Below are 15,376 nucleotides of genomic sequence, written 5' to 3'. Positions count from 1 at the left end.
CCATCCCTTTTCTTCACCATCAATCTGAAAGCGCAGATGCAGTTTATAAACCCCACTGACTGGTGAGCGCAATTGTTAATGTATGTATGAGACCTACGTGTAGCTCAGTCCTGTAACTGTAATGGTAGGATGTCAAATTATGCACTGCTTTCTGAAGAGCAAACAAAAATGTAATGGTGGGTCATGGATGATAAAACAGCATGGCTTTGTAACACAGAGAACTGAAACTAATGGCCATAAATGAGTCGAGTAGTCTTTCCATGACAACAGAGACGTGCAGCTTGGCACTCTTGCTGAAAACTCTCATCTACACTGCGTATGGGTCTGATCACGGAGTACCCACTGTCAAGAAGGATGCCTGGTCTCCCATCAAGTAACTCCACCTGTATCCCTCACAACCACACCACAAAGACCCAAGTTTATTTGCACATGTTGTCAACTTATTCCAAGGCTGTAGGATTTGCACGCACCAGACGTCTGCAGTCCGGAGCGACCCCGAACAACAGTGGGGATCATCAAGACCAACTCACGCCAAGGGGAATTTAAATCAAAAGCAAAAGGTCGAAGAAACCAAAAAACAACAACGGAATAATTTTTCAAGGATTATTTATAAGCTGCACGGCTGTGGCGTACTGTACCCCCGTCATCAAACAGCACAGTAACAAACTTTCTCTGGCCACAGGGCTCTGCTAATTGGTCTCCGCATGGCAACGGTCATTAAAGTCTGCTCCTCTCTGTGCTTAATCAGACTGCTCCCACACGCTTCTCAGAGGCCGAAGTTTCCAGCACTGATACAGAAATCTATGGAATTTCCTTCCTTTTCTTCAATTTTTGGGCTATTTATTTTCCTAATCAGAACGTCTTTCTAAACACATACATTCTCGCACACGCATATACTAACAGACACTCACATGTGTGTATAAGACCCCCACACACACACCCATCAAGTTTTCCACTGGCTCTTCAATCCGGCCGTTCTCTCTGTTATTTGTTTTCACGCAGGGCTCTCCCGTGGCGTAGAGTAAATGCCAGCCCAGCCGTTTTGTTTTTTGAGAGTGCTGTGTACCCAGTGTACACTGGGCACAGGTGGCATGGACAAAAATAGCGCTCGGCCCGTTGCCCCCCCATCGTGCTCCCCATTCCTTCGTTCCTTTCACCAGCTAAATAAATTCTCGCTCACTCCAAACAGAGGAGCCTATTCTCACTTCAAAAGTTGGGGGGGACGGGCACAACGCTCCTGGTGACGTCAGAAAGACCAATGTGTCAATATTGAAACATCTGCCTCAATGTGGAAAAAACGAAAAAACGCCCAAACGGGACATATATTTCGCTGGAGAAAACGGCTTTTGGACCATCGCTTACAAGCCAAAGATGACCCCTAGCTCAAAATCGCTTTCCCTTAATAATGGGCAGCCGACCCCATTTTAAAATAGCCTGGATTGAACACAGACTTTTGTTTAGTGACCAGGGGAGGCTGGCAAAGGAATCTGCCGGCCTCAGATTTACTGGCCAGCAGGGCATAAGACGACCATGGTTGTAATTTGTTAACAGTTTTTCCATCGGACTAATTCTCTATTTTTGTAACTTGTCAATAGATTTTCGCTGGGATTTAGTTAATATAATGTAATGCTAGAGTGTTATTTAACAATGTTTTGACAGCTGCCCCTGGAGTTTACAAATTTGTGATACAGTGTTACAAGGTTACAGGCTTTTAAGTTCACTTCATTGCAATGTTGCCACAATGTTATTTCTTTAGTTGGGAATTATTTTGTCCAAAGAGGAGGCTGGTGACGGACAATGGAGGGCAAATTCTGTAGGAGAAAATATACACACACAAACCAAAAAAATAAGATTTTACTACCGTTTTAAAATTCCCTTAGCATCTGGTTTGTTGGAAAGCTAATTTGCAGGGAGCTAATGGGGGAGCAGGGCGATGGTCGGGTGATCATGCAAAATCACAAGCAAGAAAAAAGATCGCCTTGCCAGTTCTTTTGACCAAAATTAGGAAAGCATATTGTGGCAACACCATCATTCTTACTGGCACAAGACTTTGTTGTTTGTGTTTGAAAAGAATAAAAAAACTACCAGAACACTCATGTTAATAACTGAAGCTATGAAAGCCCCATCTTAAAGAAAAAACATCTGTAGCCCACAGAGGGCAAAGAGGCAACAACACATATTAAGGATTATATACACAAGCATTTACTATCACTAAAGGAAGAGAAATATAGCAGCAGTGTGCAATTGCACTCCTCTGGGGGGTGTCTGGAGGTCTAGGTACCTTTCGATTAGCAACTGTTTAAGACATTGGAAAAAAAAGGGCGGTTTGACTTTTTATCCTAATAATGACTTCAATTAAGTCAGAGACATGAGGTGGAATGAAACCCAGAAACAAATTGGGCCCTGGAGGACTAGAACTGGCCAGCCCTGAGATTTGAGGACAGATAAAGGATATACAAGCCCCTGCGCTGGGGAATAGAGGTCAGCCCATTTGCAGCAGTGGAGGCGAACAAGTAATGAGGCTGTAAATTCGGTGCAGGTCAGCCAGGAGTGTGTTTCAGCTCTCCTTCAGCTTCCCCACAGCCCAAGGCTGTTACCACCTTAGGAAAGCTATTACACTCTTATTTTCAGGCTTTCGAGCAGGTAGAGGGGAAAAACAAAAACAGTAAAATGTCATTACTATAAATGCAGAATGGCCAGGCTTCAGGGATCCTGGGGGTACCACACAAGACACTTCCTTAAGGAAATGATGAGGGGAACACATTATCTGCAATAGTTTTTTGTGAAGTACCCCCCCACCATGAAGTGCTTGCACATTAGGCGTCCCTCCTGTGACAAATGTGTTCAGCTCTAAGAATAACACCTCAGAAGCAGTGATTTACTTTGGTTCTGTCAGGGTATTTTCTGTCTTTTTGTTTATAGAGCCTGGCTCATGTATAGTTGTGTCAGAAACTTGTCAGCCATCAAGGTGGAAGTGCCAGTGTGAAAGAATGATTCCCCGCCAGATTTAATTTCCCCATGCCTGGACTAATTACTTGAAAGCATTTGAATCCTTGCTTTGCACTGCAGTGGTCATTAAGCACGAGTTCGAATGTAATATTTATTCATGAAATCGTTTTATCCATTGAACCATTTCAGTTACCCATACGATGAAAATAAATCAGTACATGCCTCATTATTGATTTACCAGAGGTACCAATGCATTATGGGAAATACTCAATGTCAAACATTCAATTTGTTCAATATGTCCTCCTCTTTGTGAAGCGAATAATGAAATTCATAATGCAGTACGGCTGGAAAAGCTTCTGTTGAGTTTGCATACAAAATAAGTGTTATAAATGTTTTACTTTTTTTTTTGTTATTATTAAATAGTCTTCCAATATCTGCAATTCTAAAACTAGAATTGCATTCCACACTAGCTGTAATTCACTCATCTCTTGGAACATTCTTGCAATAGATTTTCTTTGGCCCGCTTCATAAATAAAACTGCCTCAGGCTACTGACAAGAGAAACTCTGCTCCTATTGTATTCCCAGAGTGCACAAAATACTTTTACTACAACTAAGAAATATTAGCACCAACAAAATAAGATAAGATTTCCCATTTCCCAAGCAATTTAAATCAATTTACATCTAATCTTGTGAAAGGAGAAGCTACACTCACAACAGGCATTTGGGAGTGGTTAAATTAAAAAGAAACAAAAAAATAAGGAATGAAAAAGTCACTTGATTAAAATGGCCTCTTTTATACACAAAAACCACATGATTTTCCATTAAAAGGCAACAGCCACCCTTGGAAAAAAATAAATCTGAGCACATTTATATGTCGAGTGTTAAATGTTTCCCTTTACATGTAAAGACACTGAAAACTTCAAAACACAGATGATTTCCTCAGCCCTGTGTAAACAGAACACAATTAACCAAATAGCCCTGACAGGCATCAACCGAAAACAAGTGTGGGTGTGCGTGTCTGCGTGTGTGGGGAGGAGGGTGATGTTTTGCAGGATTGACATCAAAGCCTTGCAAGGACTTTAATCAGGTTTTCAATGCATCTTAACACAGTCTCCACATGCACTGGGGGTAGGGGAGCAGCTGAATTAAATTCTGGAGACCCCGGTCAATGGGTGTTTCACCGAGAGCATATTAGATACAATCTGCGCTTATTACAGCACATTAGCAAGGCATTGCACTCAGACGGTCACGCGGGGCTACACCTGGATAGTGTACACTAATGGCACCGCAGCCAACACAATGCATCTCTCCATCTACTGTTTAAAGAGGATGGATTTTGCTCTGTGTGCATTTCTCCACAATGCTCTGCAACGAACACAGTCCGTCTTCAGATCCTCACAGCCGTCTCTCATATAACGCGATGCATTTGCTTTTGGCAGGAGCGGGTCCCGAGCGGAGCCGACTATTCACACAGGAGAGCTGGGGTGCGAGATAACATCTTGCTTGCATAGCATGCAGTCAGCGCAGCAGCTAGCACACTCACTCATTGGTGTCCAAACAGAAATAACACAGGGGGGATTGTCGTGGGATTTCATTATTTCAAAGTGAGGCTGCAATCTCTCAACACGGCCTGCCTCTGCAAAGAAAGGCAGTTGTATACAAAGAAACAATAACAAAGACACACGCAAGATGAATAAGCTGACCTACTAAAAAGACCTACTACCTATACTGGCAAGTCCCTGTGCACTTGTAAGCAAAGATGCACAAACATCCCAATTCTGCTGACAAGAGGGATTAAAATGATCAGCAAAATGATATATTGACCTTCATCTGGATTAGCTGCAGATAATTACACAGAGAAAACAAAAGCTTAGGAACTGGGAGTATGCTGTATTTCTTTACAATTCCTACAGTGACTCAGGGTTTACTACAGTGTTTACCATCCAGATCAGTGTCAGTACAACCCCCTTCCCAGAAAACCCTGTTCACATAGCCCCGCCATGCACCGCTCTTTCCCTCATCTTCATAACCAGCAGTTAGTACCTGGAATTCTCAGCACACCACTAACCCCTGTGTGACTCCGATTCCTTGCTAAGAACTTATTTGGAGAGGAAAAAACTAATTCTGTAGGAACCACAGCTTTTTGGACACTTGGTTCTATCTTCCCCCTCATTCTCCTGTTTGCTGAGCCATTGCCAATTTCCTAGAAAGACGACTCACAATCATTATAATTGGTCTGATAAGCTGATTAACTGGATACATTAAATAACGCTCTATATATGTAACAGATACCGCAGAATCTAAAAACTAAAAAATATTATATTAAAAAAAAAAGCTACTAAGATGTTTATTTTGCAGACACATGGGAATAAACAGACTTGCGGAGGCCCTGGCATCTACAGCCCAACTCCATGTGTTGTCACAGAGCTCCCCCATGTGGCCGTCACCTGGAGAAACGCTGCACTGTCTGGACACAGTGTTTGAAACCTAAAACTTTGGGAAACATCTGCTTTTTTCTTGTAATCTAAGATGACAGACTCATCTACAGAACATGTGATCGCAAGCCTGAGGGTGGCAAGATCTCATGGAACGCATGCAAGTGGACGTGTTCCGAGAAAATCTGAAAGACTATCCTGTTTCTCTGACCAGCCAAGGGTTCAATTAAGTGGATCAAATTAATAAACTATGAGCAAGTGCAAGAATATTGGAGCCAGCAGAGAGCGGTTGGACTCCACACTGCTTTGCTATTATATGACTTGCAAGCTCTTAAGCAAGCCTACAGTTGGTGCTGGAAAATCCAAAGATTTTTTTGCGCAACTTTGCATAAACCTGTTTGGGGATGAAAATTATATTCAACTGAATGTTTTCTGCGTGGTGAGTGTAACACGTGCTGTAGGCTGCAGGTTATAAAACCTCCTCATTACCTCCTCTATCATGGTGTCCACAGTCTCAGAGAGCTCGGCTTTAGTCGCGTTGCTGGCTACCATGTTCCTCAGTCGAAGGCAGTACTCCCTGAGCTGCAACACAGAATGGAAATCACGTCAGGCTCATTCAAACACAAAGTAGATTATTCCAAAGCAGACAAACTGTCTGGAGTCTGGGCTCCAGAGATTCGATTATTGTTGTGACAAGAACTGGAACAAGTCTTTCAAAAGAGCTTCTTGTATTCTTAATGGGATGCTTCTTAATAGAATTATTTAGCAGAAGTCTCTGTCCAAGGTCCTACAATCATTAACACACAATGTTCTGCTATGCACAATATTAAAAGGGTAAAGACATCACTATAAAAAAAATATTACACATTACAGTGATTGCATTTCAAATAGAAGCCAAGCTTAGATTTCACTACAGGTGTAATTTAATAAAGAAGAGTCCAGAGTCCTCAGGAACCCAGGGTGCCACAAAGCCTTATGGGTTACAGACAGAGGTGTTGAAAACTGGGATTGTACATTTTTTCCAAACCTGTAAAATTATTTTGGACTTTGTTGATGCATACAACACACTGGTTTCTTAAGTGTTACAGGGGCATGGAAAGGTGAGAAGACACTTTGCAGTTCTAAAAATTACTAGCAGCTCATTACACAACTGTGGGGCAAGACCCATGCTCAAAGACATCTAGAGTCACTGCTTGTATTAACCACTGCTTAAACCTCTCCTGCCGATTAAAGACTGAAATAACAGCAGGCCTCTTATACCAACATTGTTCCGTGACATGGAGAGATTCATTGACCAGGGCAGTGGATCTGAGCGTGAACAAAAACACCAACAATGGGTTGATGAAACAGCAGTTTTTCCCCCCTGTCCCTTGATTTGATCAGCAGTACCAACAGCACAGGGCTAAAGGACATGTGGCGGGGGGGGACTCAAAACAGGTCAAAACAGAGGTGACGATCAGCACCACACAGAGACTGGACTCTAATGAACCTTCACCAAGACGTTTCCTGCTGAGATGCATTTGCTAAGCACCCAAGAGCACCTAAGAATTGCCTAGAAAATACAAGGTCAGTGAGCTTTCATGCCTATGTACAGAGCTTGGCAGAGTAAAGGAGATGCCCGGTGGGAAAGCATACTTAATCACGCCACACAAAATTTGATGGTTCGAAAGTGTTCGACAAAGTTGTTCATGATGCGGTCTTGATGAAGGAAGGAGCTTAATTTTTTGGTGAGCAGCATGAATCACCCTCACCTTGTGATTCAGGATGTCATTCATTCTCCTGGATGCCTCGGAGCTGTGGGATTCTGGGAAGCACTTCTTTGGGATAACACCATATTTTTCTGGAAAGGAAGAGAGCGCAATCAGAAAGTGCACACTACATCTTATTTCTTTACTATATACTTTTCTCTTTTAAGTGGAGTGCACAGATCTTACTGGGTTTAAAAAAACATTTACCCAACCATTTCAGTTACTCATAAAATGGAAAAAGACTTGCTTTCCAAGCAGTACAGGTGCATTGTGGGAAATACAGTCCCCATTGTCAAACAGGTTCGATACATCCTCCTTTTTGTGACATGACACATCCAAATCGAATGAGGATATTCAACAGTACAGTGGCTATGGAATAAACCTCTATTGCCACTTTCAAATAATGAATTGTGCGTGTATTAGTGTCAAACACTTTCTCCTCATATGTAGCTGAAGTCTTGTAACATGTTGGTGCTAAGACTGCAAGGGTCAACACCACAGCAACTGAAAGGGTTTGAGGACACAAATTTCCTTGTACATCACTTTTATATATTGGTGGTGCCTGACTTAAATTAGTCCCCTAGTGGTGACTGTTTGAGGAGTTGTGACCCAGCTGAATGAATCTCTCAGGTAAGGACATCTCCAGTCCTCAAAGACAGAGGTCTCTCAAACTGGGGGTGTTCTGGCTTTTGTCTCCACACAGTTCCTGTTAACATAACTGGTCTGATAAAGCGGACTAATTCGATGCCTCGAATGCTTCTCTACAGTCTGAAAATCAGGTTACGTGGAGTCTATCCAAATCCACAGAATCTTAAAAGACATCAGGTGTAAAATACCTTTAAATCATAATCATAAAAAATCCACTAACTGATCAAATAACTTGTGTGATTGAAGTAATCGAGAGATCCAAGTAGATCAAAAAGCAGACCACACCACTGAGCACTGTGAGCTTCCATCAGTGACCGGATATCTAACCTGCTTATTGAAATTACAGTATGAGAGCACGAACCCGACCCACTGGGCACCGTGTCAAAACCAGGGTAGGGTCAACCCAGGTAGAAGAAACTAGTATGGAAGGGGCTTAAGACTGTTGGAAATGCAGAACCCCTTGAAACCCTTGAGGTCAGTTTCCTAATTTCTGCTCTATCCTGGGGCCTCCTAATTTTAGTACAAGAGACCCCAATCTGCTCCAATACTTATCTTTTGAGTTACCAGTTAAATTGATCTTCCATAATAATAATATAGCAAACAACTGACTAATGGTTTCCTTATTTCGTTCCTGGTGATTTTTCTCCACTTCTAAAACTGCAGAACTGTTTCAGAACTTAATATAAAAAGGTCTGACTGGTGTATTTTTAGTTCTGTTAAGGTTTGGAGTGAGCAGAAGGGAGCTTAGCTTTGCTAGAGTAATATGCGTTCTAAAAGAAAACGTGAAATGAAAAAGATTCTAATAGATGTAATTTGAAATATGAAAAATAAAAATGTTTTCAAGCTCAGCACTATGGAGCTGCTGTCCCATCCACTCACCGATGAGGTTGACCAGCATGTCCCACTGGCCGCCGTCGTTGGTGGGGTTGGAGAGCAGGAACTGGACCAGCCGGCCGTCCACGGGCTCGTTCCGCAGGGCCGTCTCTATGTACACTTGCAGGAAGTAGTAGCAGCGTTCCACCTGGGGGAGGAGGGCGGGACAGATTAGTGCACCGCAGGCCTCACAGCAGCCCAGTGTGGGGCAGTGGTTCTCAAGCCTGGCCCTGATGTTCCCTTTATACGGGTGTAAGGCAGCGCTACAGGTCCAGAGAGTGTCACATACCTCTGTTCTTTAAATTACAATAACACAAGAAGGGAGACAGTGAGGTTGTGTGTGTGTGAGAGAGAGAAAGGACCAAATAGAAAATGTGCTTTGAAAAGAGAGAGAGAAACAAAAGAGCTCCTTCACCTTATCCCAGAAGAAGAGATAGGACTGGCTGAACTCAAACTCTTCGATGTTGAACTTCTTCATGAAGGGAAGACGCATCACATTGAGGCAAGAGAAAATCCAGCACCTCCCTGAAATGGACAAAATGTTTCCTAAGCTTTGTGCAGACTTTGCCACTCCAGAACAGCATGGGTCTTTATAACATGTCAACATATTGATTATCACCTAATGAAAAACCTAGGTGCTTTGGGCCACACCACCCTGCAAAGGAAGGGATGTGAATATCTAGTATTTGACGGATACCTGAGATGGAGCATTGTTTTGCATTTCCATGATCCTTTGTGAAGATTTCTACAAAGCTAAACATTGGCAAATGTCAGAGCAAGGTGTGGAGCAGCTACCTGAGTTCTTCTGGTTGGTGACCGGCTTGCCCTCGGTGGGGATGGTGTGTTGGAAGATGTGGACAGTGTCCTGCACTGTCTTCCTGTGCAGACACACCTCCAGGGGGTCGTTGCAGGTGGACACATTCTGGGCCAGCAGGAAGCGCGGCTCCGCCTTCAGACGCTTGGTAAAAGAGGCAATCTTCTCAGCGCTCAGGCCTGCGGAGCAACAAGAGGGCCGGGGAAAGGGATCAGGGGGAGATAGTCCAGACACGGCCATGAGGGGGTAGCTCAGACCCAGCCTCTTAACAGGATGACATCAGTGATCCATGGTAGAGCAGAAATAAAATGTTGGTATCTGTAGAGGACAGGGAAATCTTTCCAACTCATAACATAAGATACTCGCTTATATGCATAAAATGTTTCTGTTGAATGAATGAAACGTGACATTTCTTAATGTAAGCATTTTGTTAAATTAGCACTCCGTTTTATGTTACACTTCCCCCACTATGGTGGATGTTGTCTTTAACTTATTAGATCAAAAGATCTGATCAGTGTTAATATCTCACTCTTTGCAATGAACTGAAATTCAAAATACCAGGGGGGGAAAAAGCATTCAAACACAACTGAACGTGCTTTCATGCATTTATTTTTTTAAGCAGTTTTAAAACGCAATGCACGCAGGCAAACATATAGCCTATGCATTTCATATTATAGAACAGACCATTATTCACATCCGATTCAGTAAAAAGCTGACATTGTATACATGTTTTAATACATCCTTAAATGCATGGTCCAAAAACTAACGCCTTGTGTCAGATCCCAGTGCCCGGGATGACATGACTGTGGATGGAAACTTTATTAAGTGCAGGGTGCCTGGTCCTCTCCTTAATTCCCCCAGGACACTTCAAAATCCCCCCCAATTGGATGAAAACCACCCGATCTGGCCTCACCACACCGGCACCCAGTGAAGCCAGCAGCGCTGCAGTTACACATGGTCTCACATCTGTGCGCCTACAGCCGCGGGGGCAAGAGGGTCAAAGAGAACAGCGGCGGCGCACATTTTAACACGCTACTCGTTAAACAGCCATAAGCGGCCAGTACGTCTTTTCTAACGGGGCCAAACTGGTCTCCCACCCCAAAACTGAACTTAGACGCAGTTTCTGCATTGAACCGGCCGGTCTTCATTTTCTTTCCTTCTTGCTTTTTTAATGGAGTTGTTTTGAAATTGGAAACCCGGCGAAAGAAAGTTGGGGATTTGGGATTGACACCTCGGCATAAACCAGCCCCAGTGCGGCGTGAGTGGCGGGGACAGCTGAAGCGGAAAGGGCGGCTGTGCTCACCGGACTCCGCGGTGAACTCCTCCGACATGTCGCTGGCAGACCCGGGGCAGCGCTTCGTTGACGGTTCGTCGCGGCGGCCGGTCGGGCTCGTCTGCTTGTGCCGTCGGCTCCCGGAAACAGGAAATCAGAGGCGGGATGCGCGGTGCGCCGGCCGGCCTGTCCGCTCGCTGCGGAGGCGCTGAGGTTTTATATTATTATTATTTTAATAAACAGTATAACGTGCTCACCTTGAGGTCACAGTTTGTCGGAAGTGTGACATTTATTTTCCAAAAATTAAAAAAAAAAAAAATCGTCTGCATGCGAAATCGTTTTTAAGTGGGTAGACGGCGGGAGTTTTTGAATTCTGGTTACTGCTTCCCCCCACAGGCTCGATATTTAATACTGATGGCCTGTATATGGGTCTGATTGCATATGCATTTGCGGTTTCTTCTGTGCATCTCTGGGTTAATGTATCCTGTCTCTCCTCGCTGCACTTGTTCAGCAGAAATGTTTCTATATTTATATTTGCATTTGTGTGCAACTTCCTATATCCAGTTCACCTGGCCATGTCGAGTGATATATATATATATATATATATATAACATGCATGACGCTTTAACGTGCCATAACTGTTTGAGGCAGCAACCTCTAAATATGTGGCTTTATCCACTGCTTTAGCAAGACTTTTGTAAGTGTCTTGTAGAGAACAGGGGGAATTGCACTAAAAATACAGTGGCTTGCATAAGTATGCACCCCCTGAGTCAATGCTTGGTAGAACCACCTTTGGCAGCAGTTTCAGCTGTGAGTCTTTGTAGGCAAGTCTGGACCAGTTTTGCACATCTGGTTCAGAATCTATGCACATTCTGGGCAAAATTGGCAAAAAGCTCTCTCATGCAAGTTTACACTGCGCTTGTTTTTAAACCACTCCAGTGTTCAGTGCTCTGTCTTTATTATCTCACTAGTGAAATCAGTTGTTTCATTGGGGGCAAATGTGTCGTGGTCGAGGCAGAGAGGGTGAAAAGGGGAAATGGGAACGCAGACATGGGAGCACTGATAGTTCAATCAGCTAGTCTAAGAACATATGTGTCTTCAGTATGCAAATAAAACCAGTCCTTATGTATCCAGAGAGAGGGACAGTGGGTTGAGTAGGACCTGCTCTGGGTGTGTCTGTGACAAAGGGCTAGGACTCGGCCATGGTAACCTGGCAGTGTTGTATTTACCCTGAGCTCAGCCACTCCTGCAGGCTGGGAGACGGAGAAGGGAGGCAGGGGGCATACAGCAAGGATGAAGCAGGTAAACCTCATCCGAAAAGAAATACAAATATAGTCAAATATCTTGTAATTAATGAAAATAACACAAAGTATTTAATAATCTTGTGTTTCTTCATTATTATTATTACTATTATTACTACTGCTACTACTAATGATAATAATATCATGTCAAAGCCACTATCTTATGTACGTCCCTTTGAAAATCAATTGTATTGTAAGTGTAAACTGTAAAAATATAAAAAAAATACACTTTTCACAATTTAGAGTGGCTTAAAAACGTAGCACATCATAATGCATACAACGGAGTCAACGAAAATACCAGATAACAGTTGTTACAGCAAGTGGGGTTACATCTGGACAGCAAGTAAATTGATGTAAGAATGAACCACAATGACGTGATCTGATCTTCTGTAGTGGGCAGCACAAATTGAACTAGAAACAAGCAATGACCAAAGAAATGGAATATGTACGACATTCCCGCGTAAGGCTGCCTTGGGGTCTTTGTTATCCCTCTAGTGAAATCATTTTTTTCCCAATGCAGTTTCATCGAGGCCAAGTGTGTCATGGTCGAGGCAGAGAGGGGGACAGGGGTTGGCGGAGAGGGGAACGCAGGCACGGACAGCCCTTCGCGCAGCCCACCGCTCACCCCCTCACCAACCGGGCTCATTGTCTGTGGGATTTGCGATCTGACCGGCTCTTTTTCAATCTGCGGATTTGGGGGATTAATGTGGAGGATCAGAGACCTCTTTGTCTGAGGCACTGGCAGATAATGAAAGAGTGACAGAGGCCTGACAGGGGAGAGAGGGTGGGGAGGTGATGGGGGTGGGGACTCCATGGACACCCCTGATCTGATCTATTGTTTTTTTTTCTCTCTCCCTATGTTTAAACTGCTTTTACTGGCAAGGAAGAGGCATACACATGCAGGCTGTGATTTATAGACTTGAATCTGTTAGTGCTGAACACAATAAAACATAGAGAACCTGGGTACCTTATCACATGTTCAAAAAGCCCCTTTCCCTCTCTCTTCCCTTCTGTAACCCCAATGCTAGAGTCAGGAATGTGCATTAATAAGTGTCTATGCTTAGCTGCCTGGAACACCCTTCAAACAAACAGAGACTCAGTGAGATAGTTATCAGAGGTTAAGTAAATGTTCAATGGCCTTGCTTTGCAGAGTTCTCCTAAGCGGCGCACATCTGGACTCAGGCAGTCCACACATCTGGTACGCTTTGAGTTGCCCATGGACCTGTGCACCCTGCAAGGTAGGTGCTTCGGGGCAAGACTGCAGTGAGTAGAAGTGGCTGGCACCCTGTAGTCCACACAGCACTACTTCCGATCTGGGCTGTGTTGTAGGGAGTGTCCCTTTGTCCACCTCCCCTTTAATTAATTACCTGGCAGCAGGTATGTTTGTGCATGCTCCGCTTTATGATTGGTGTTGAGCTGCAGGTGTGTGACTCATTTTGATCACAATGTACCAGAAAAAAGAAACAACGAAGGTCTGTGGAGATGGGAAGTTCCATGCACATTTTGAAGTTTTAGCTGGTGACAATGACCTTGTGAAAGTCCTGTGCTTGTTCTGTGTTGTGTGTGTGTGTGTGTGTGGCAGGCCTGTCAGCCATGCAGTACCTGTGTGCGTATTGCCGCTGCGACCCCCCACTGGCTGCCCTCTTCAAGACTGCCTTCAACACCTGGGACAGAGACCGAGACGGCCGGCTCAGTATGAGGGTGCGGGACACACATTCATACACACATATATTAACATACACACAACTTCATACATACCACACACTCATACACATTCATATGAGTGGGAAATTCTCTCACCATATTTGTATCTACTCCCCATAAGGCCAACATTGAAAACAAACAAAACATTTGATCACTTTGAATTTGTTGAAGAAAGGCACATTTAGCTGTAAACACCAGTGTCAGTTGAACTGACATGCAATACCACTTCCCAACAGCAGATGGCAGAAAGCAATCAAGGCTACATCCCCTACATCCTGAGCTACAGTGCATGTGTGACTGATTCTCTGCCCATTAGGGTTTAAAGCTAATGCAGCTCTTATCCTACAATCCAGTTCACTCAATGATGTCATCCACCATCTGTCTGCAGTCTCAGAAACTAGTTCCTTTTCAACTGAGCTCCCCTTAAGCATGTAACAAAAGCAGTATCTTACTGTGTTCTTCCTAGATCGGGCCCATCATATAATGGACAATGACAGCAGCACACCAGGCACCTGTTTCATGTAACCACCATGATTATTTTATGTGCATTTATGTGTGCATCTGTATCTGTGTGTGAGGGTGTGTGTGTTTTCAGGATACCGTCCAGGCCCTGCAGTCTATATTTGTGTTGCATCCCACTCACCTGCTCCGTCTCTCCTCTCTGCTCGCTCTGGACCCGGACATGCACCCTGACGCAGCCCTCTTTACCGCCATCTCGGCCCTGGCCACCCGCGTCCTGCTGGCTGAGCCCCTGTGAGTCCGCTGGTCCGTTGGCAATGGGGAACAGTACATTATTATTATGTATTAGCAGACAATAAATACAGTCTCTCTCTCTCTCTGTGCACAGGGGTGATGCAGTGAAGCCGGACTCCATCTCAGGCCGGGGGGCTCTGGAGGCGGCCGACTTCTCCGGCTTGAGGGTGAAGTTGGGCGGCTTGCAGATAGAGTCAACGCTGAGGGATCTGCTGAGCTACCTGACCGGACTGCCACTGTCCCTCACCGCCCCCGCCTCACCCCAGAGCCAGCCCCACCAGGGCCCAACAGTATGTTAATTCCCAGCAATGCACTGGTGCTTTCAGTGGTAACTGTTTTGAACTATCACTCTTTGCTTAAGAGAACATATTTGGCATCTAGACCGGTCACAGACAGAAAATAAGAACTGCAGAAAATTGTTGTGTTCTCTGGGGATTGAGAGTCGTTATACCTGAGAAATTCACACAAACATTTACATGCAGAACACACAGGAATGGTACAAATGAAACTGTTATCACAGTTATTTTTGGTGGCCTGAATTAGATACTGACAATTAAAGCATGGGAAAGCAGAGTGTAACTCGTGTGTATTTTCAGCTCTGTGTATTGTTCTGGGACGGCCAGGTTTAGTACAGTTCCTGTGTGGCTGATTTTAGAAAAACATTTTTATCCAAGCCCTGTAGAGCACAGCAGACAAATAAGAAGTCTGTGATAAAGTCTGGGCATATCATTGAAGTTGTGAAGCCGCCCAGCAACTTACCCGGAGTAATCTTCTATATAATTGTATGCTCTACAAAACTTTAGATGAGTCTTCCTGACTGGTCGTCTCTGGTGCGCTTTGCTATTATTGAATAAACTACTTTTCTATTCCAATTAAA

General features: G+C 44.1%; 2 protein-coding genes across 6 annotated transcripts in view; one reads left to right on the top strand and one right to left on the bottom strand.

The window, feature by feature from the left end:
- The window catches only part of blmh (bleomycin hydrolase), a 26,753-nt gene extending 15,867 nt beyond the window's left edge, over nucleotides 1-10,886 (bottom strand). The window contains exons 1-6 of the mRNA XM_066695311.1: nucleotides 10,772-10,886; nucleotides 9,450-9,647; nucleotides 9,070-9,179; nucleotides 8,661-8,802; nucleotides 7,137-7,225; nucleotides 5,875-5,967 (exon numbers count right to left, since the gene is read on the bottom strand). Coding sequence (XP_066551408.1) covers nucleotides 5,875-5,967; nucleotides 7,137-7,225; nucleotides 8,661-8,802; nucleotides 9,070-9,179; nucleotides 9,450-9,647; nucleotides 10,772-10,799 — 660 coding nt within the window. The 5' untranslated portion in view covers nucleotides 10,800-10,886. The remainder of the gene's footprint in view (nucleotides 1-5,874; nucleotides 5,968-7,136; nucleotides 7,226-8,660; nucleotides 8,803-9,069; nucleotides 9,180-9,449; nucleotides 9,648-10,771) is intronic.
- On the top strand, nucleotides 10,833-15,376 carry LOC136717792 (uncharacterized). 5 transcript variants are annotated; one of them, XM_066695312.1, is made up of 6 exons: nucleotides 11,020-12,043; nucleotides 12,563-12,693; nucleotides 13,193-13,280; nucleotides 13,625-13,743; nucleotides 14,342-14,499; nucleotides 14,594-15,376. In XM_066695312.1, exons 1-6 carry the CDS (start codon nucleotides 11,944-11,946, stop codon nucleotides 14,796-14,798), a joined length of 801 nt encoding a protein of 266 aa, XP_066551409.1. In that variant the 5' UTR covers nucleotides 11,020-11,943; the 3' UTR covers nucleotides 14,799-15,376. The 5 variants fall into 5 exon arrangements, with proteins under 5 accessions (XP_066551412.1, XP_066551409.1, XP_066551413.1 ...); XM_066695316.1 differs by having other exon boundaries at nucleotides 14,445-14,499; nucleotides 14,594-14,667; XM_066695313.1 differs by having other exon boundaries at nucleotides 11,960-12,043; nucleotides 12,563-12,689.

This window comes from Amia ocellicauda, chromosome 22, assembly GCF_036373705.1.
Source record: "Amia ocellicauda isolate fAmiCal2 chromosome 22, fAmiCal2.hap1, whole genome shotgun sequence".
Lineage (NCBI taxonomy): Eukaryota > Metazoa > Chordata > Actinopteri > Amiiformes > Amiidae > Amia > Amia ocellicauda.
Note: the sequence above shows the minus strand (reverse complement) of the source record. Positions and strands in the feature narration are given on the sequence as shown.

Coding starts and splice junctions, on each gene's coding strand:
- LOC136717792 (XM_066695312.1), top strand. CDS start 11,944: ATGGTAACCTGGCAGTGTTGTATTTACCCTGAGCTCAGCCACTCCTGC. Junction 12,044..12,562: donor ATACAGCAAGGATGAAGCAG/GTAAACCTCATC, acceptor TTCCCAATGCAG/TTTCATCGAGGCCAAGTGTG. Junction 13,281..13,624: donor GGACCTGTGCACCCTGCAAG/GTAGGTGCTTCG, acceptor TGTGTGTGGCAG/GCCTGTCAGCCATGCAGTAC.